The sequence below is a fragment of the Drosophila navojoa genome, chromosome 4 (assembly GCF_054131105.1).
Source record: "Drosophila navojoa isolate 15081-1374.11 chromosome 4, UAZ_NAV_1.0, whole genome shotgun sequence".
In the NCBI taxonomy this organism is placed as follows: Eukaryota; Metazoa; Arthropoda; class Insecta; order Diptera; family Drosophilidae; genus Drosophila; species Drosophila navojoa.
Window position 1 is genome coordinate 6,075,683 of NC_142892.1, and position 20,771 is coordinate 6,096,453.

Genomic DNA, 20,771 nt, shown 5'->3' on the forward strand with positions numbered 1-20,771 from the left:
GTAACATTTAGCCAGCTAAAAATTACGACTGGCAGCCACCACTGGCTGGGGACCTGGCCAGAGCGTGTGTGGCAAATTACGCCCGGCTTGCCCAATGAACTAATTGAAATGACACCAAAAAAAGGGGAGAAAAAGAAGAAGAAGACATAATGAAGGAAACTATTGCGAGCAACACCTACGTAGGTTTCACACGGCGTATGCGTGATGCGGCAGCTGCGTGCCTTTGTGAGCAATTCCTTGGAGGGCGGCTGGGTTGCACCCCAGCGACCAGAGTGCCGCAACACTCGCCAGCTATATAAGGTGCGTTGCTGCCTGGCGCTTGCCTGACTTTGTTAACGTACTCGGACTCGGTCATGTCGTCGAACAGCACGGAGCCACAGACACCCATCACTGGCCTGGCGGTGCCCAGGGCACCGCATGCCGCAATGCTGGCCACATCGAACCAGTGGAAGCGCGCCGCCTTGATGGCCAAATCGGCCTCGGCTTGCCGCGAGACCATATCGGATGACAGCGAAGACGAGGTGGATACCAAGCGGCAGATCAAATACGGCAGCGGCTTTCAGGCAGCCAAGGCAATCATCCATGAGTACTGCGATTACAGTACGATTCACGGCATCCGGTATCTGGGCGAGAAGAAGCGGCCCTGGCTGGAGCGTCTGTTCTGGGTCAGTGTCTTTCTGCTCTCGATCTTCACCTGCTTCAAGCTGACCATGAACATCTGGGACAAGTGGAACAACAATCCCGTCATTGTCAGTTTTGCCGAGAAGTCGACGCCCGTCTGGCAAATCCCGTTTCCCACCGTCACCGTCTGCCCGGAGACCAAGTCGCGTCAAACCGTATTCAACTTCACTGACGCCTATTGGCGAATCCGCGATTTCCGCGCTAATATCACCGGACTTAAAGACTTCAATGAGAATGAGTGAGTATCTGGAGGAAGGAGTTACTGACTGAAGTTACTGAAATGCTTTTAAAATTACTTGAAAAGAACCAAGACTCTTCCATCTCCGCGTTAGCTTAACCACAACCAATCTGAACCCTTTACAGACATTTGTTGTACGACGCTGTGAGTCAGGTGTGCGATCCACCGTTGCATGACATAAGCCTCGGGGTTAAAGAGCGCAAGGGCATTCAGATTATTGATTCGCTGAGCGAAGTCAAGCCCCTGTTTGATGATACATTTTTGGACTGCAAGTGGCGCAATTCGCCCACCAAGTGCAAGGAGATCTTTCACAAGGTCGTCACTGAGGATGGCGTCTGCTACAGCTTCAATGCGCTGAGCCCAGCTGAGATCTATCGAGCCGAGGGGTAAGTCTACTCAAGAGTTCGGCCAAGTCCGCATCAATCGAAATCTCGCTCTGTGCAGCATCATACCCGACATTATATTTCGCGAGGAGAATCGCTTGACCACCGAGTGGACTGTGGAGGATGGCTATAGCCTAAGTGCCAATGAATCCACCTACCCACATCGTGTGCTGGGCCCGGGCGCCAAGGCGGGCTTGTACCTGTTTATGGGTGGCATTGAGAAGGACTTTGATGATATGTGCCGCGGCCCCGTGCAGGGTTTCAAGGTAGGGTATTCAGAGACTAGGCCTCTAGCTCTCACCCACTCCCTCTTCCTCTCGCCCTCCCATTTTAGATACTGCTGCACACGCCTGGCGAGGTGGCGCAGACATCGCGTCAATACTTTCGCATACCCTTCGACCAGGAGGTGCTCATTTCGATACGACCCAAGATTATCACCACCTCGGACGGCCTGAAGCACTACGAGCCGCAGAGGCGTCAGTGCTACTTCCAGCGAGAGCGTCGCCTGCGCTACTTCAGCACCTACTCGCAGACCAACTGTGAGCTGGAGTGCCTGGCGAATTTCACGCTCTCGGAGTGCGGCTGTGTCAAGTTCTCTATGCCCCGTGAGTCTCTAATGGAGCTCTTTGAGTCGAGTTCGTTAGACTAATGCCGGGTATCCGTTCTTCATCCCTCAGACAATGTAAATGTGCCCGTCTGTGGACTGGATAAATTGATCTGCTACAACGAGGCTGAGGACAAGTTGTTGGTCCAGGAGTTCAACCAGGGCGTGGCCACCAAGGCGGACAATGTGCGTGGCCAAACGGACTGCAACTGTTTGCCCTCGTGCACCTCAATTGCGTATGAGGCGGAAATATCACAGGCCGACTTCGACTATAAAACGGTGGCCAAGAAGGACAAATCGGAGGAAGACGACGAGACGAAGCGGCAGGGGTACGAAGCGCTTTCAGGTCATCTATCTGTAAGCTCACTCTCTCTTTCTCTCTCTCTCTCTCTCTCTCTCTCTCTCTCTCTCTCTCTCTCTCTTTCGTTTAGCATGAAAATGTCGCGCGTTTCCATATTCTTTAAGGAGGCACAGTTTTTGACCTCACGCCGCTCCGAGCTCTACGGCACCACCGACTTTTTGGCCAATTGCGGCGGTCTGCTGGGCCTCTTCATGGGCGTCTCGACATTGAGCATTGTGGAGCTAGTCTACTTCTGCACGGTGCGTTTGATATCCAATTTGCGTATGCGCCGCAGGACACGCAAGGAGCTATCCCAGGCCGCCAACAAGGAGGCCTAAGCACGGACTGCTGCTTATCAATAAACCAGTGGCAATTCATGAAGGATGCTCTTCTAACTCCCTCTCTCTCTCTCTTTCGTACTCTATGTCTGCGTGTATGCAAACAATGGAAATAAATTTGTACTCTTAGCACAGTCAGCATTTGGAGTGGGTAACCGACTTAGGATATAAAGACATACATACATACATGCAGACCCGCATGCTGCCAAAGTCAAACGTTGTGTGTGCGTGTGTGTGTGTGTGTGTGTGTGCATTTCAAATGGAATCAATTATTTTATTGTGTGACTTGCAGCTGCAATTCAATTCGATTGCCAAAAGTCAACAGACGCCGCTGCGATTGAGACAAGGCCTCATCTTTAGCCTTCGCATATGTTATGCAGAGACGGGCCTTTGATTTGCCAGCCCGCTAGACGCTAGAGATCCAGACAGTCCATGCACAGACATATACATACATATCTATCCATCTATCTATCTATCTATCTATCTAGATATGTGGGCTGCGTCTCGTACCTTTAGCTATGCAAATAGCTCGCAGCTTCGTTTGAGTTGTGTGCGTGCGGCTCTAATGGAAATCCAATTGAATTAAGTTAATAATGTTGGCAAATATTTAAACAATAGCAGCAATTTATGCACACACACACGCACACAAACACATGCACACACACACACTCAACCCAAGTGCAATTGTCATTTAGTTTAATTCAATTTGCATGCACGATTCGCGGCCTTTATTAGCATATCATTGGCAACAGTTGTGCAACAGTTGTGTGTGCTGGCAGCTACGTGAGGCTCAGCTACTGAAATATGCATGCCACACACACACACACACATACACATACACTCGCTTGCACGCTGAGTTCATTATGGCAACAAGTGTCGAAATGTGTCGAAATATTGCAAATAAAGTTGACACATTTGCATACCTAATAAAATTTTCCATGCACATGCGGAAAAGTTGTGAGAGTGCAACAATGGGGCGCAGCCTTTTGCATGCCACATGCAGCAGCAGGCATACAAGTGTGGCATGTGTGCATGTACATGTGTGTGTGTGTGTGTATGTGTGTGTGTGTGTGTGTATGTGTGTGTGTGCATTTGGCACTTTCCACTTCGACGCGGCATTTCTGCACGCCAATTTTTATTCAGCGCACAAAAACAAAAGTTAAAATGAAATTTATGACAATTTTATATCGATGTCTGTCGCGGCTGTCTCCTGAGGTTTATCGATCACATATATGCATATATACATATATATTATAATGTATATACTCGTAAATAAAAGCATGAGTGGCACCGAAGTATTATGGTTGGCCTGGCTCGCTTAAGTGAAAGCTCGAAATTCTGTACGCAGACTGAATGTTTCTTTATTTTCTCAGCACTTTAAATATAATCCAAAGAGCTTAAGTTAAGCCGGGTACGAATCAACTGTTATGGATTCAGCAATGGTTAATTATTTATAGGCATTTTTTAATGAGCTGCATTTAAGTATGTGAGTATACCAATATCGATATCAAGCGATTAATTTATATTGCAATAATAATTGATAGCAGGTTTTTAAATTAAGAATGAATAAGTCTACTAAGTATGATAAATATAGATTACCCAAAAAGCACTTAACTTCGATTATTCAATTGTTATCGATAAGAATAATTAAAAGAACTTTACCAGTTTGAACACTGTAAACAAAGGAACACAAATCGATAAAAAAGTTATACACTTATTGATAACAAGTTATCGATCACTTTAATGAATCAAATTTGCTTAAATAAGTCAGATAAGTATCTTGATATATGCTGACAATCGATAATTGACTAATTGAAGGCAATCGATAGTCAAGATCTAGCCATGTTTTATATAATTACTCGTAATTATGCCCAGACTGCTCTACGATAAACAATTAAATTATAGCTTGAACATGCAGCTATAACTTTTATGACAGCTCACTTGAATGTGTATCTCTGTATCTCTGTTTGTCGCACTGCCAGCTCGAATGTGCATAATGTGACATTGGCTATTAGCGACTGAAAGCAGCTCGTCAACTTTGGCCGATGTCAGTAATCAATTTGCATTTAAAATCGTCAGACGGCAGCAATAAACAGAAAGCGAGAGAGAGTGAGAGTGAGAGAGGGAGAGGTAAGGAGGGAGAGTATAACTTTAGCATAACATGACATCTGACATTGGCAGCAACAGCAACAGCAGAAACAACAACAGGAACAACGTCAACAGCTTGACAGGCCCAAACTCCATAACAATATCAATAAAAAAGTTGTTTGCGCTTTTGTAGCAATCGCAAAATAAATTGCAGCGAATTTGTAATTAAACTTTAGCACAATGCAACGTGCAGCTGTCCGCAGTGTCTGACAATAACAACAACAACAGTAGCAAACGAAATGCCTGGCAACAGTCAGTCAAACAGCAACAACAACAACTGCAACTGCAACAACATTGGGCAAAAGTTCGCTTCATTTGCTTGGCATAGCTTTAAATTTCCGGTTTCCGGTTTTAGGCGTTACCCCACACTGGCCAGGCGCTGTCGCTGCTGGTCGCCAATGGCGGCCATGTTTGTTTGTATTTAAGTCGGTTTCTGAGCAACATTTTGCGGCATGCAACAGCACGCGGCTGTCATGTCAGCGCGACTCTGGCTGCTAGTTAGATGGCTGTGGCTGACTGCTTAAGCGGAAATGACTTGAATGCTTTGCCAGGCACACACACAGACACACACAGTTAGACACGTGTGTCACACGTGGCGTATGCGGAATTTCGCACTCGATTGCCAGGCGCACCTTTGGCTGTAGAAAGTTTCGTGTAACGCGATTAGCGGTTTGCATTTTGTTAGCAACTCCCAAATGCCGTTTGCATATGCAATAGACAAACAGCTGCAGCAAACAAACAAACAACAACAACAACAACTGCAACAAACAGTAATTGCTGGCTTCGCTTTCAGCCAAGTTGGAAAAGTCATTAGAAACTTTAAATGCGAATTTCGCAAATTTTGATTAAATCGCGCAACTTGAAAATGTTGCGACAGAACAATTAATAAAATATGCATAGACCAAATTGGTTTCTTCTTTGTGGCAAATCAATGTTTATCGTGACATCAATTGCCAATCGACACACACTCACGCACACACACACACACACACACACACATATCAATATATGCCGACATTGTCACGTAAAGATGAAGCAAGGCATTTGTATGCAAACCGCGCACTAAATTAGATTCTTTTTTACTGCATTGGCATCGCCTGCTCCTGATGATGACAAGCAGGCATCCAACGGCATGCGGATGCGGATGCGGATGCGAATGCGAATGCGGTTACGGATATGCTTCGTTTCGCTGTCCTTGCAGCAACAGCAGCGTGGACGATAAAATGCGTAAGCTCGTTAAAATTGCAGGCATCGCTCCTCTTATAATACGAATAATGATCGAATGATAGACCAAGCGAGGGCACTCCCTCCCTCTCTCCTTCTCTCTCCCTTGCTCTCCTCTCTGTGTGCTGCGTAATGCATAGCGAAATATTTGATTTCAGTCTTGCGTAGGTTAGCGTATCAATGAACCCTCCGTTGGCTCGGCACATAAAATGTTGATGGGCGTGTGAAAGGTCTGTTGAATGAGGTCTTAACGCAAGGTCTGTGGCCTCTTAAACTTATATTCCATTGCGTGAGACATGTAAATTTTGATGTTCACGCCAGTTTCGTTAATGGGAAAACTACATACATATGTGTTTGGGTTTATTTGCCTAACGTGCTGTTTCTATATGTTCCTGAGAATAATATCAACTACTTACTTGTAGTCAAGGAATCTTGTATCAAAGTAGAGCCGGATCTTTCAATAGGATATATTTTCCATTGCTGCGGTCGAATTAAGGTTAAGCCATAATCTAAAAAACTTAAATAATAAAATGTATATAAAAAAAAAGATATATAACATGAAATACATTTATGTATTTTTAATGCATATTAAATTTTATTAAAATATTTTAACAAACAAAAGAGTTCTATTAACCTTCTAAATGATATATATGATTTTCTTTTAAGTATTCGAGGAACAGAAGCTAAGTCTATAGATATCAACAGTTCTATATATAGGATATTTTGTCAGTTGAAGTCATTTATAAATATTTATAAAATTATGCCATTTTCCATTTCATTTTCATAAATTCAAGTAAGTTTCTACACATTTTCTCTTTTTATTTATTTTTATTTAAAATATTATAATTTAATTTTCCTTTTATTTTTCACATAGACCGTCCCATTCATAGATCTCATTTCGAATCATATTTAAATATTTATAATTTCTCTATATAGAAAAGCTGAAGCCGAATGAAATCCCGCCTTTGTTGAGAATATAATCTAGAGCCAACAACAGCAGCAGAAACTGTTTGCTGCCACAAGTGCGACTCATTCCACATTGTTTATCCGCATCTTTACGAGAGCTGCGTTCTGTTGGCCCAGTGAACATAAATTAAATACACTCACATACAGACTCGGACTCGGATGCTCGTACTTATTATGCATTACCTAATGAAAAGTGGGTGGATGCCGGGTGGCAGCAGCAGGAACTCTCAGGAGGCGAGGCGGGTCGAGGCGAGGTGAGGCGGGGCGTAAGCAAATAATAAATAAATAAATAAACGAAAAGCGCAAATAACATTTGAGCGCCAGATTTAATTTCTAACGTTGAGTGCGCATATTAAAACAGGCAGTCAGGACGTGAAAACCAACAGCGGGGCGGGGCGGGACGGGGCGGAGGCGTGGTGGGGCAGCAAACAAAGATGATGCGGATATCACTGCGTCTGCTGCCAGGAGGAAGTGCAGCGGAAATGCGGGTCGAAGACCAAAAAGAAACAATAAAACCAACAGAGATAGAGAGAGAGGGAGAGAGAGGGCGAGAGAGGGAGAGAGGCAGTGGCTGTGAAAGAGATAGCAGAAGTGAGAAAGCCGGCAAATGTTGGCAAATTAAACACGCCAAGTGTTGGGCGTGGCGGAAGGCGTAATAGAAGTTAGCGCGGGTAAACAATGAATTACGGAATCATGAAAGCAAATTGACTTTAATGCAAAAATCAAATATTTACACAGCGCGAGAAAAACTGAACGGCAATGCAATTGCAATGCAAGAGCGAAAAGAAACCAGTGAGTGGGAGAGAGGGAGGGAGAGGAGACGACAGACAGATATACAGACGCAGATAAAAGACAAACAAAATACAAACAAAGGGAAAACACACACACACACACACAAACAAATTGAGGTTATGTTAGACGTTGCTCCGGCCCTAAAAACTCGTTTCGGCACTTAAATGCCAATGCAAACACACACTGAGAGAGAGAGAGAGGGAGAGGGAGAGAGATGGGAGAGAGAGAGAGCTTGTCTGAGCTTAGATGTAACTGGGCATTGGATTGGGGTTTTTTGGGGGTCTGCGGCATATCCGGTTTTTGAGTGTACGTTATTAGCCCTTCGCTGCTGTGGCCGGCCGGCCAGCTGGCTGGCTGGCTGTCCGGCGTGTCTGCATTTTACGATTTCATTCATTTTTGTGGCTGCCATTCGACGCCGCAAAATATGCAACAAAATTTTATTTCCAGCTTCGCACACTAGAGCCGAAATAAAAATAAAAACTATTATCTAATGTTCTGCAAAGCGGCCAATGGCCAATGGCCAATGGCAAATGGCAAATGGCCAGCATTCATTTTCATCCAGCAGCTTTATGGAAATTTTTCAATTTCTCTAAGAATTTTCCAATTAGAAAACAAGCAACGGTCATTACTCCAGCTGCCATTCGCCAACCCGAAATACCCGAAACAAAAAAAGAAAGGGAGAGTCTATAAAAAATGGATGATATCTAGTGGATACAAGAGCACAAATCTGAAACCCATAAAAGTGTCGCCCCAAAAACCCAAAGCGACAAGCGACAATCGAGCATCGAGAAGCCAACAAGTGAAATTGAAACATTGCACGGATACAAATTGATGATGAAGTGTCCTCCGAGTCCTGCGGGATTTTTTGTTCGACTCTTTATGGCTCCACAGAGGGCATGGCGAATATATGAATTGCCTTGCGTTCTGGTCAATGTGATTGGTTGGGCAAATGCACTGAGCTGCCCTTCTGGTTGACCTACAATGGTGTACTATATATACATATGTATAGTTCATGGACAATTTATGGCGAATGGCAAATGCGAATGGTGGATAATTATTGAGGTATATTAATAGACACATTTTATGCCTAAATGGCTGAATATTTTTATATTTATGTATATAGAAGTTGGTAAAATTCATAGTGGATGGAAAATGTGCAGTAATTAGCTTAGCCTATAGAAATACTTCAGAAAAATCATTTTAGCGCTCATCTTAAATGTCTGAAATATAAAAAGTATATAAGTTTTTATAGTAAAAGCATAATTATTATTTTTAAATGCTTTTTTATTATTTTTTTTAAATTTATTTTATTTATTATATTTATTTTTTTTTTATTTATATTATTTTATTCAATTTTTCTTAAAATTATTGATAAAAATACTTATATATTATTTTCATTATTCATAATTTTTCCATAATATTCAATAAAAATATTTGTAAATATATATCTATAAATATTATCTACAAATTCTATACATAACAAAAATGATATTATTCAAAGAACATAAATAAATCATTTAAAAAATTTTTTAAATAAAAATCTAAAAGACAACAAAGTTCTTCGGGTACATTGAATCATAACGTAAAATCTATCCGTATATACACTCCACTTTTACTTTTAGAGCATTTCGAATTCGCCTCGCCGCAGCTCAGCTGCTCGTCATCATTCAGTGTTCCCGTTACATATTACTTTTTATTGCGATGCGAGGCGATGATTGACACCTCGTCTGGCAATAAATTTTTAATTTTCAAAGCGCCGTGATAGACTCTCACTGACTGCCATCTAGTAGACTGCCTGCCTGGCTGCCTGCCTGGCTGCCTGGATGACTTTTGCTGAGTGACTAACTGGGGACACGCTCTCGATGCGAAGCTTGTTAAATTCAAATTAGAGCCTGGCTGCCTCATAGAGTTGGCGCTGACAGCGAAGATAAATGACAGTGCGCTGTGCGATCGCAACAAATTAACCTTGTTAGGGGCTGCAGCCTGCAACAGTTACAAGTGTATGTAATTTTTTATCGTCTCTTGAGCAGACACAGACCGCCCAACCGCCCAGCCGCCCGGCTGCCCCTCCCGCCTCTTCAAGAAGCTGCAGCTTGTTGGCCCACTGACTGACTGACTTATGAATGGCGTGTGGCAGCGCTTGAAGTGGAAAAGAGTCGAGTCGAGTCGAGTCGTCGGATGGAGGCGGGGAGAGTGGGCGTAGCTCTACTACAGTTCTCTGCTCAGCATCGATAAATCAGTTTGTATATCAAATTGAATTCACGAGCGTGCACTTGACACCAGCACACGCACATTTATCAGCCCGGCTCGGCCCACCCTCTGCCCCTCAACTCAACTGCAGTGGAAGTGCTGCAAGCGGAGAACAACAAGAATCTTTGGCTTTAACTGGCGTATGAAAGCGAAGCCACAAAATTTTAATTTCAGCTAAGAGCGAAGGCAACAGAAATAAAAAATCAAAAATAAAAAAAATATCAGCGCTTTTGCATTATAAATTATTCATTACATTGGGCGCCGGCCACGCCCACTGGCAGCCACCGCGCGCTGACGGCTGCTCGTTTGCACCTAATTTGATTTTTAGTTGTGTTGAATGGGTCTACAGCGCCCAGACCACACTCGGCTTATCTCTCTCGCTCTCGCTCTCCCTCTCTTTCTATCACTCTTTGGTTGCGCGCCAGCACTGGCTGCGTTGCGGTTTAGCCCGTGGCAATCTTTTTTGTTGCTACTGCCACACACACACACACCCACAGCGAAGGCAGGAAAAACATGTGAAGCAGGAGTATTGGCCACGCCTTGGCTCTTGCCCGTTCGCCATCTTTTGGCTTTCATTCATTTGGAGTCCGTCGAAAAAATGTCTGTTATGTGGCTGGCAGAATTCTGCAGTAATTAATGGCAACTGTTTGATTAAAAAATTCCATAGACTGGAGACGTTCATATGAACCGAACCGAGCCGAACCGAACCAAATTCAACCCAAACTGAGCTAAGCGAAACCGAGGCAAACGCCACAGCAAATCTATGCAAATTCCACAAATCGCTTTAGAATGGCAACTTGACATTTCTTGTCTGTTTTTTTTAATTTTTTATATTTATACATATGTATGTTAGTCTTGCATTTGATAGCTGCAGAGTTATGTGATACATTATTTGTTGTTTGCACACCTGAAAATATTCAATTACATTTTCTAAACACTTCAAAAGCAATTTCAACTCAAATATTTATGTTTTTTTGTTGCGATATATATTTAATTGCCATTGATAAAAACTGAATTTATGCATAAAAAAAGAAGACATAGAGACAAAAATGGTAAGTGCTTATATCAAATAAAATATATGAAAGTGGAATAAGGAATTTCCCGATTTTGACTCAACAGAGCTCAGGTAAATGTTGTCAGATCTTCAAGAACGTAGTTCAGTTCGAGCTTTGAGCTTAGGAAACTTTAATGCGGTACAGCTTATGATATTGTCTAATGGAAATTATTTATAAATATATATATATGTATATCTATGTATATATATTCAGAGACCATTTAACCAGATCTTCATAGAACTCCAGCTATTATATTGTCGTTCATTTCCTTTGATTATGCTTCGATTCCGTTTCAGCTCGCAGTAAATAAATCGACGCAGAGTCTGAACTGTGGTCAGTCAGTCTTTGCCCCCGGGAGGAACTGGGTATTGACTGGATCGCGCTGGATTATCCTGTCCTTCATGATCGTATGCTTGGTTAGTTAATGCACGACAGTTGCACAAATCTATTGATACATGATGATATATACATACATGTTGAAAGATCTCAGCCATCTTCGATGTTTACCACTGCTCGGTGATTGTCAACTGCTATTGGGATACTCCAGACTGTGATTTTGTGCCGTATGAAATTGTTATGCTTGTGGGGTCTGTGATAGTGTCTGTCGTTTTACTATTGGGATTTATCTTGGTGCTCTTTCAGAACGTGGAGACATTGCGCAGTGTAAGTCGTGTAGTATTCGATATTATATGATTATCCCCGATATTATGTGATATCCGTGTGCAGTACTTGACAGGTCTGCTCTCCTGTAGTTGGCTGCAGCTAATGATCAACATGGTGCTCACACAGACCTATCCGCTCGTCCACGAAGTCCACTTGAAATGGGCTAGGGCCGAGGCCCTCACTACCTATGAGATAAAGGTGAGTCGATCTGCCCAATCAATTTCGCTTTCCCACTTGGAGTTCCCTCCCATAGTACAAGTGCTGCGGCGCCCAGGGCCCCGATGATTATCTGCTCGCATATGGGGAATTACCGCGCAGCTGCTTCACCACTGAAAGCCGAACGACCCATACTCTGCACTCCACGGGCTGTCTCCATGCGAATGGAAGGAGCGAGCATTTCATTCACTTTCAGCTAGTCACTCCGATTTTACTGGTTAGCCTGAGCGTGTAAGCATAGGGAGCGATTAATGTGCCTATCGTATATCGATTACAGCTATTGCTCATCGTTATGTCGACCGTCTTCTATTGCTATCTGAGGCGAATCAAGGCGCCCAGACGCAGCTGTCAAGAATTGCGTGCGGAGTGCTTCATCCTCTAGTGGCAAATTGAATTTGCATTTGGAAGACAAATTGGATGGCATTGAATTGGGTGGGAATTTCAATGGGAATTGATATTGGCAGGGACTTACACTTCTCATATTTCACCAGCTCCAATCAATAACGATAAACACTCGAGTGTCTGCCTGGCTGGCTGCTTGAATCCTTGTTAGCCATTGTCCGCCCGTGTCCGAGCTCGGCGCGCTCTGCATATGCATGAGCCAATAAAGAAATCAACAAAGGCGAATTGAAAACTATTGCAAATACCCAAACAACTCGGCTCGGACAGCTAACCAGCTGAATACTCGGAAACAATATGCAAAGGCGAAATGCAGCCAAGCGACTGAGCACATATTCAAGGACAATCGGATGGCTTGGACCAGGATGTTTGAGAGTTTTTACATATTTTAGCTGTCGCTCTGTCTGTCTGTCTGTGTGCATATACATTTTATTGTTGTCAACATTAAATGAAAAACAATTTTCATGACCGTCCAAATGCATAAAACATGCCCAGCAGTACGTCTAACTTTATGGCTAAATAGTTTGCTGCGGCCCAAGCAGTTAATACTATTTTTTCTGTAATTTTTATTTTTATTTTTTTTTTTTCAGCTGCTCGACAATTTGGCAAAACTTTTCCGCCACAGACCTCCATAACCATAACAATAACAATAACAACACTTTGGTCAAGCTGCTGAGCTGCCGAGCTGCCGAGCTGCCGAGCTGCCGATGGGTCCCATTGCAAAGTTTATGGCTGCAAAGGCGAGTCCAACTCGGGTCTAACTGAAAAACCAAAAGGGGTCATGTGGCTCATTAAACTTTGGCCAACAATTTTTTGTGCGCCTTTCCGCCGCGTCGCCTCGCCCCCGCTGCCAACAGAGCGCAAAGACAAACAAAAAGTTTTGCACTAAATATTTTGCGACCCTCTGAAAAAAGAATGAAGATAAATATATGCATTTATATATGGAGTGGGCGACGCTTGATGGGGATGAGTCTGGGCGTGAGGCATAAAATTATGGCACACATACGCCCCATTAAATGTTGAACTAATGTGAAGGGCAGCGCTTAGCGGGTGGAGAACTAGAGAACCCCTCTGACAGAGAGATAGAGGGAGAGAGAGAGAGGAAGGAGAGAAAGATAGTGATCGTGTAATACAGAATAAGAGAGAGAGAGGGAATAAGCCAGAAACAGAGAGAGCAGGAGAGAAAACAGAGGGAGAAAGAAATATATAGATGCAGAAAGAGAATGAGGCAAAGCACAGAGACGTAGCGAGAGAAAGACAGATATAGAGCGGCGGAGAAAGAACGCGAGACAGAAGATATTAGAGAGAACGAATATAGACTCTAATAGGCAAAGAGATAAACAGAGAGGGCAAAAGCTAAAGTAGAGAGAGATGGAGTGATGATAGCCTGGGCCCAAAAGAGGAGAGAAGTAGAAGAATATGGAAAGGCAGGGGAATGAGACAGCGAAAAGGAACGAAATGATCAAGAAAGATCGAGAGAATGAAAGGCAGAGACAGATATAATAAAAAAAGGATGTAGGAGAGTGTATATGGAAGAATGGAACAAAGTTACACAGAGTAGAGCAAATGAAAGAGAGCGGAGTATTGGTACAGAAGGAAATGAAATGCGGATATGAAAGATGGAACAGCGAGATGGAGAAACAGACAGAGGAGCAATAATAAACCAGGATTGTTATGGATTGCGCATTATATATTATGCATAAATATATCTTATATAATATCGTCAAAATAGAGCTGCTTATCAAACAACTCAACAAGTTTTGCCAACCTCTCGCTGAGCTGTTGTCAAGTTAATGTCGCGTCATAATGTCGCCAACTGCCATTAACTGAGCAGAGACCGACGATGGAGCAAAGTGGAACAAATAAACCAGTTAAAATTTCTAAAATCAACAAAAGTAAACAAAGGCAATTGCTTATAGTTTTTTTTTTCGCAACTAAATTTTAATTTTCGTGTGATCAACAACAGTTACAACAAGAGCTGAGCGCCAGGGCTCCACTTAGTAGCCCCAGTGGGAGCCAAAGCCGTCGAAGCTGACGTGAGCGACGCCAATGGCGGGCGAGTACTTCACATAGGCAGCGGGGGCAGCCAGGGGTGCGGCATATGAGGCAACTGGAGCGGCATAGGTCTTGGCCAGAACGGGAGCTGGAGCAGCATAGGAGACAGTCTTGGCGACGACTGGAGCCGGGGCAGAGTAGGTGACAGCTGGAGCGGCATAGGAGACAGTCTTGGCCAGAACTGGAGCTGGGGCAGAGTAGGTGACAGCGGGAGCAGGAGCAGCAGCAGCATAGATCGACTTGGTGACCACGGCAGCAGGTGCGCTGTAGAGAGTCTTGGGCGTGTAGACGTTGTTGGTGGTGCGCGAGTCCACCTTGCTGAAGCTGGAGTAGGGTGTCACGACGCTCTTCGACTGGGTGGCGACGGTGCCGCCGAAGGAGCGCACCACATTCTGCTGGGTGGTGCCGACGGCATCGTAATGTGGCTGCGCCACCTTGGTCAGCACGGGAGCAGCGGCAACGTAGCTGGTGGGAGCCAGGTAGCCAGCATTGGCGGCGCCGAGCACAGCGCAGATGGAGAGGAGGACGTACTGGAATGCCATGACTGCTGGAAGAGGTTGTTGTTTAGCTGCAACTGGAATGGTTACTGATGCCTAACTGGAGCGGCGCCGCAGCTTAAATAGCCAAAAAGCCAACTGGCCAAAATGTGTTGGCCAAAAAACATTTCACGGTCGCAATGGCCTTAACATTTGCGAGACAGCGCGACTTAGGCCTAAGCCGCCGCCCCAAAGAAACCAAAGAAACCAAAGAGACTGAAACTGGTTCAATGGGTCGGCAAATGACGGGCCAAATTGCTGCGCGAACTGGAGTTGGAGCTGGAGTCGATGTCGAAGTTCGAAAAGTGAATTATTTTGAATACTATCAGCAGCTCATAAATTTTCCAGAGAACAACAACAACAAAAACTTTTATTGCGTTCGCGCGTATTTTTCCATTAAATTGAGTTCAACTCAAGCAGCAAATATGCCCCGCCCCGCACCGCCCAGCAGCCCAGTCAAGGACTCTTCAGCTTGTGTCAACTTTTTGCTGTGGGGATGTTATTTTTTTTCTGTATTCTTCTTCTTCTATTTTTTGTTTTTTGTTTTTACTCTTGTTGTTTATGATTTTTGTACTTTCGTGCAAGTTTTTTGGCGCTGCTCCTGTGGCGCACGGGGCGCATGATGAATATTTATTGAAATTACCAAAGTTGCCGCCTGTCCCCCAAATTGAATTGTGTTGCCAACTTGGGATGGCTGCCACGCCCCATTTCTTTAGCCGCCCATGCTTTAGAGACTCTCGTTTGCTCTCAGTTTTGTTTTTTTTTTTTTTTGGCAAATTGTTATTAATTTTACACGTGTGCCGTTGAGTCCGTCGCTCAGCAAACGTAATTACGACGTTTAATTTATGGTCACAAATTGGCTTTCAAATAATTGCCAAATACTCAACGGACAGACAGAGAGACAGAAAGACAGGCAGACAGTCAGTCGGACAGACAATCCGGCTCAGCAATACAACAATTTCGCATCTCTCATTGTGGGCCGGCTCAATTACCAAACATTCGTCGTTTTTGGCACGCGTCAGCCGCGTATAAAAGCCACAACATTTTGGCCAAATCAGCATCAGTCGCAGCCCAGTCAGCCGTCAGCTAGCAACAGTCCAGTTCATTCCATTCCGCACAATGGCCTTCCGTTACGTCATCTCCCTCTGCGCCCTGGTGGCCTACGCCAATGCCGGCCTCCTGGCCAGCCATGTGGCCGTGGCTAATCCTGCCGTGGATGCCGTTGCCTCCACGCAGCAAAATGTGGTGCGCTCCTTCGGCGGCACCGTCTCCAGCTACTCCAAGGCCGTGGACACGCCCTACTCCAGCGTGCGCAAGACCGACACTCGTGTCCAGAACAATGTGTACACCCCGGCCATTGCTAAGACCACCTATGCGGCTCCTCTGTACACTCAGGCCACGCCTCTCGTCCAGAAGACTGTCTACGCTGCTCAAGCTCCAGTGCTGGCCAAGACCGTCTCATATGGTGCTCCATCCATCACCTACTCTGCTCCAGCTCCAGTTGTGGCCAAGACTGTTTCCTATGGTGCTCCAGCTGTCACTTACTCTGCCCCAGCTCCTGTGCTGGCCAAGACCGTCTCGTATGCCGCTCCTGCTCCTGTGCTGTCCAAGACCGTCTCGTATGCCGCTCCTGCTCCTGTGCTGGCCAAGACCGTCTCGTATGCCGCTCCTGCTCCCGTCCTGGCCAAGACTGTCTACTCGGCGCCCGTGATCGCCAAGAGTTATGCCGCACCAGCTGTCGCCTATGCCGCACCACTGGCCACCACCAACGTGAACCATGGACCCAGTGCCACCACCTACACCCACAACGCACCCGCTCTGGGCGTCTCCAGCTACGGCAGCTCCCAGACCGTGCGCTACTCGCCCGCCGAGAGCGTCTCCCACATGAGCTTCGATGGCTTCGGCACCCACTGGGGCTTCTAGACACGCACTGGCGCCACGAATTGTTGAAACTTCTTGTTAATGTTGATTGTTTCGTTAATATTGATAATAAAACATATTGAAAAATCACATTTGTGTTAAGCCTTGGCAAAGCTTCCGTTACGAGGCTGGGCCACAAATCAGCGGCGGGGCTAAGCAAAGTGAAGTCAAACAAGCTGTAAGCGCGCAATTGTTCAATGAATTATATCAGAGCAGCTGAAAACAATTGGAGCTACAGCTGGAGCTGGGAGTCAAAGCTGAAGCTGAAGCTGGAAGCCGGTTTTTGCGACGTCATCTCGCTGGGTCGCGGTGGCCTTCGCTTGGCCGCTAAGCCGCTTTCTGCGCGGCTCGTGGCGGGGGCGTGTTTACGCCTCACAATTACTATATGCCATTAATTGGATTTAACATTTATTTTCGCACACCTACCAGTTAAGTGCCCCCTGGCACTGGCGAAGGCCCATTCGCCCATATTGATCTGCGAAATGGACATCGAAATCGAAATCCGTCTCATTGCCATTCAGTTTGGCCAGAGCAAACAGAGTCAATTGTGGCCCGCTTAGTTGTGCCTTTTGCACTTGCCATAATTATTGTCTGTTAATTATCGGCTCATTCAGCTGATATAACAGCAGTCAGAGTTGCGTTTGCTTTCTGGGTCACTCGGCAAGCAGATATCATAATGTTTTTTGGTAATACTTGATTTAACAAGGGTTACTGCTCTGGGCGTGTGATCTTGAAGTTGTTTGAGAATAAAAGACAAGGCTGCGGGAGACTTTTGAGACAATTAATGGATATACATTAAATAGACATATAAATATGAAATATATATATACAATTTTAATGCAATAAATTCATACATAAATCTTGCGGAAGTAAATGATTTACTATTACTAACTCAAGGAAAATATAAATATATTTTATTTTATGTTTATTAATAAATTTATATATATGTATATATTATGATTTTTTTTTTAAAGAGTTTGCTCATCAGCTTATATTATTTACAAAAAAGGTATATAAATTGTGTATATATGTATATGTGTGTATATTTAAAATATCTTTTAATGAGTCAATTTTTTTGTATAAATAAGTAAAACATTTTTCCATAGAATATAATTTTTTTTTTAATTTTTAATTATATTTATTATATTTTTGTATATACATATAAAATATTTGTTAAAAAATATATATAAAATATTTGTATAATATTATAGTATATTTTATTTAATTCAATTATTTATTTTTTGATTCTCAAGGAATTATTTATTTTAAATTTAATATTTATTGATTTTTTAATTATTTTTTATTTCAATATTTTTTTTATTTTGAAGCAATTATATACTTCATATTTATTTTTATTAATTTATAATTTTTGAAGGAATTATATATTTAGGATTTAATTTTAGACGTAAACAAATTCCATATTCGTCAGCTAGGTTTTTAATATTTTGTGTTAATTTATTTTAATAATTTTCAAAGGCATGTTTAATTGCAATTAACCTTTTCGATACCTGCTTTAACATCTATGTTATGTTGATATTTAAATAAATAAATAAAGTTGTAAATAGCCTCAAAACGCATGCAAATTCCTCACTGCATCAACTCAATCACTTTGACACTCAGCTCAAGTCTCGGCCGCAGCTAATTTATAAAAGAGCTTCGTCATACTCTCAGGTGTACGGATGACACTCATAACTGGCTCGCACTCTGGCAATTGGCATTCGACAGGCGTCTGTCCAATCATCTAATTGAAAGCTGATTAAAAAGTGATTGTAAAACACTTTATTTTGGATTTGGAGCAGGCGTTCGGCTCAGACCACAGACCACAGTGCGAGATGACATTGATTTCTCGACAATTCCCTGGCTAATGCGCACATAAACAATCAAATTAAATGAAGATATGCATTAAAAAGCAGACAAAAGGGCAAGACTCAAACACGTTTTTCTTACGAAATTAGCTGCAGTTGTGATTGCGCATACGCCATGTGGGCCTGATTCCTGTCTGTCTATCTAGGGCCCTCCCTCTCTCTCTCTCTGTGTGTCTCTGTGTCTGTCTGTCTGCCTTGACAATTAGTCAATAATTTATTTCAATTTCATTTGGCATACCAAGCATACACAGAGAGAGAGAGAGAGAGAAAGAGAGGGAGTGGTATGAGAACTGGCCTAAGTGCAGTTTAATTACATTTGCATTTTGGCTTTTGCTTGTGCTTGGGCTTTTGTTGTTGCTTTCTTGCTTTTGGTTTTTGCACAAACTGCTTGCGCATGCAGCTGAGCATAAGCAATTGTTGCAATGCAATTTGCTTAAGCGAATTTTCATCATTTAAATAACAGAACATTATGCTTTATTGTGTTTATACGACGCACACAAACACACAGAGAGTGGGAGAGGTAGAGCGAGTTGGGCCCAGATAAAAAGTTCGTTTCTCACTCTCGCACTCGCAGTCACATTCCCAGTCTGTTGTCCGGTGTCTGTGCAGCTATGTCCTGCTATAATTAAATTATGAAAGGACATAAGACGCATAATAAGTCATAAATCAAATTTACCTATCCCACGGGCCAGCCCCACAACAACAGCCAGGCAGCCAGACAGCCGAGCTCTGCTGCCAGACACCCTTACATAGTATTTGTGACCTCAGCTCGAGCGCTGCCCAGCTGAAGCCAAGCCCGGCCAGTCCAAGTCAACTCTTGGGCCGTAATTTGATGGACATTATGACGACTCTGTCTCGGCAAACAATTAGACAATTGATGCATCTGTGTCTATTTGGCCAATGCCACCCGCTCCACCCTCCCCCTCCCCCTCGCCCTCTCCCACTAGGCCCAGACAGCTGTGACTGTGACTCGAACTGTGACTGCATTTTATGTTGTCCACGTCATGGCCAAGCGCTCCACTTTCGAGTGTCCAATTGAAAAGTTTGTGCAACAGCAAATGTTAACTGTACATGCCAGTCCACTGCAATAATTTCAGTGTTGCCGAGCTGCTGCTGTTTTTGCTGTTCATCGTGTTGGCCAACATTGAAAGGGCCGCATTTTCGTTCGTTTTGTTAGCTGCTGCAAATGTATTTGGAGCCGTGCGATTTGGCTATTATCGAAGATGACAAATTCAGTCATGACAGTCGAAATTTTAGTTATTACTCGTTTTTTAATTAACTGAATCAATAGCGCTATTAAATATAATTGCTAGCATTAATTATTATTCAGTTTGGCATTTAATAAAATAAAAAAAATGTTACAAATATAATTTTAAAATATATTATTACAATTTTTTATTTTTATTATACATTGACGATTAGTTTTTATTTTAAATAAAAATTTATTTCTAATATTTGGTTTTACTTCAACAAGATGAGTCTTAATTTTAATTATTTCAATTATTATTAATTTTTATTTTTATTATTATTAAATAAAATTTGTTAAAATATATAATTTTTTATAACATTTAATTTTAATATTTATTCAATAATAATCATAAATTGAAGAAAAATTAATAAAGTATTATTTTAAATTTTAATGATCGTTAATTTTTCTTAACTGCATATCTTTGATTTTACCAAAGATAATTAAAAGTAGTCTAAAAGTGTCTAAATAATAATCCTATAATTAGTATAAATTATACTAATAATAGATATAATAATATATATTACTAATAATAAAAATAATAATATATATTATATATCTAACAGAAAAAGGTCCTTTTTCTTAGGAAATTTCCTTTCTGGATGTCGCCACAGCTCGCCCCAAACTCTCGCAACATAAACAAATTTAGAGCTTGTTTAACGCAAATGCCAGACAGAGTTGAAGCTGAAATAAAGAAGAAAAAGAATAGAAGCTGAGAGCCCAGGCAGCTCAGACAACTCACAATCGCGATATGTCATAGTCGCAGACAAAGGTCCAGCCAAAAGATGTGAGTTTGGTCTCTCTAAGAGACGACCGCTCCCACCCCCTGAGTGCCATCTTGTTGAGCTGCTC

The 20,771-nt window shown here is 42.9% G+C and overlaps 4 protein-coding genes across 4 annotated transcripts; 3 read left to right on the plus strand and 1 right to left on the minus strand.

Moving 5' to 3' along the window:
• The first annotated feature begins 299 nt into the window (after positions 1–299).
• Positions 300–4,041, plus strand: ppk26 (pickpocket 26). Its single transcript, XM_018102433.2, has 6 exons — positions 300–919; positions 1,045–1,305; positions 1,364–1,568; positions 1,637–1,907; positions 1,980–2,235; positions 2,338–4,041. The coding sequence occupies exons 1-6, from the start codon at positions 354–356 to the stop codon at positions 2,582–2,584; spliced, it is 1,806 nt and encodes a 601-aa protein (XP_017957922.1). The 5' UTR covers positions 300–353; the 3' UTR covers positions 2,585–4,041.
• A 7,327-nt stretch (positions 4,042–11,368) lies between these two features.
• Positions 11,369–12,785, plus strand: Tsp66A (Tetraspanin 66A). Its single transcript, XM_030382853.2, has 5 exons — positions 11,369–11,435; positions 11,503–11,682; positions 11,746–11,880; positions 11,936–12,115; positions 12,176–12,785. The coding sequence occupies exons 1-5, from the start codon at positions 11,421–11,423 to the stop codon at positions 12,278–12,280; spliced, it is 615 nt and encodes a 204-aa protein (XP_030238713.2). The 5' UTR covers positions 11,369–11,420; the 3' UTR covers positions 12,281–12,785.
• Positions 12,786–14,221: 1,436 nt separating this feature from the next.
• LOC108650665 (uncharacterized) lies at positions 14,222–15,077 on the minus strand. The gene has a single exon (XM_018099876.3). It carries the CDS (start codon positions 14,892–14,894, stop codon positions 14,295–14,297), a length of 600 nt encoding a protein of 199 aa, XP_017955365.1. The 5' UTR covers positions 14,895–15,077; the 3' UTR covers positions 14,222–14,294.
• Positions 15,078–15,645: 568 nt separating this feature from the next.
• On the plus strand, positions 15,646–16,889 carry LOC108650608 (uncharacterized). The gene has a single exon (XM_018099795.2). It carries the CDS (start codon positions 16,008–16,010, stop codon positions 16,809–16,811), a length of 804 nt encoding a protein of 267 aa, XP_017955284.1. The 5' UTR covers positions 15,646–16,007; the 3' UTR covers positions 16,812–16,889.
• The last annotated feature ends 3,882 nt before the right edge of the window (positions 16,890–20,771 follow it).

Excerpts from the sequence above, each read along its gene's own strand:
- ppk26 (XM_018102433.2), top strand. The coding sequence starts at position 354 with ATGTCGTCGAACAGCACGGAGCCACAGACACCCATCACTGGCCTGGCG. Across the intron at positions 920-1,044 it reads AAAGACTTCAATGAGAATGA|ACATTTGTTGTACGACGCTG; the intron begins GTGAGTATCTGG and ends AACCCTTTACAG. Across the intron at positions 1,569-1,636 it reads GCCCCGTGCAGGGTTTCAAG|ATACTGCTGCACACGCCTGG; the intron begins GTAGGGTATTCA and ends CTCCCATTTTAG.
- Tsp66A (XM_030382853.2), top strand. Across the intron at positions 11,683-11,745 it reads ACGTGGAGACATTGCGCAGT|TACTTGACAGGTCTGCTCTC; the intron begins GTAAGTCGTGTA and ends ATCCGTGTGCAG. Across the intron at positions 12,116-12,175 it reads TAGTCACTCCGATTTTACTG|CTATTGCTCATCGTTATGTC; the intron begins GTTAGCCTGAGC and ends TATCGATTACAG.
- LOC108650665 (XM_018099876.3), bottom strand. The coding sequence starts at position 14,894 with ATGGCATTCCAGTACGTCCTCCTCTCCATCTGCGCTGTGCTCGGCGCC.
- LOC108650608 (XM_018099795.2), top strand. The coding sequence starts at position 16,008 with ATGGCCTTCCGTTACGTCATCTCCCTCTGCGCCCTGGTGGCCTACGCC.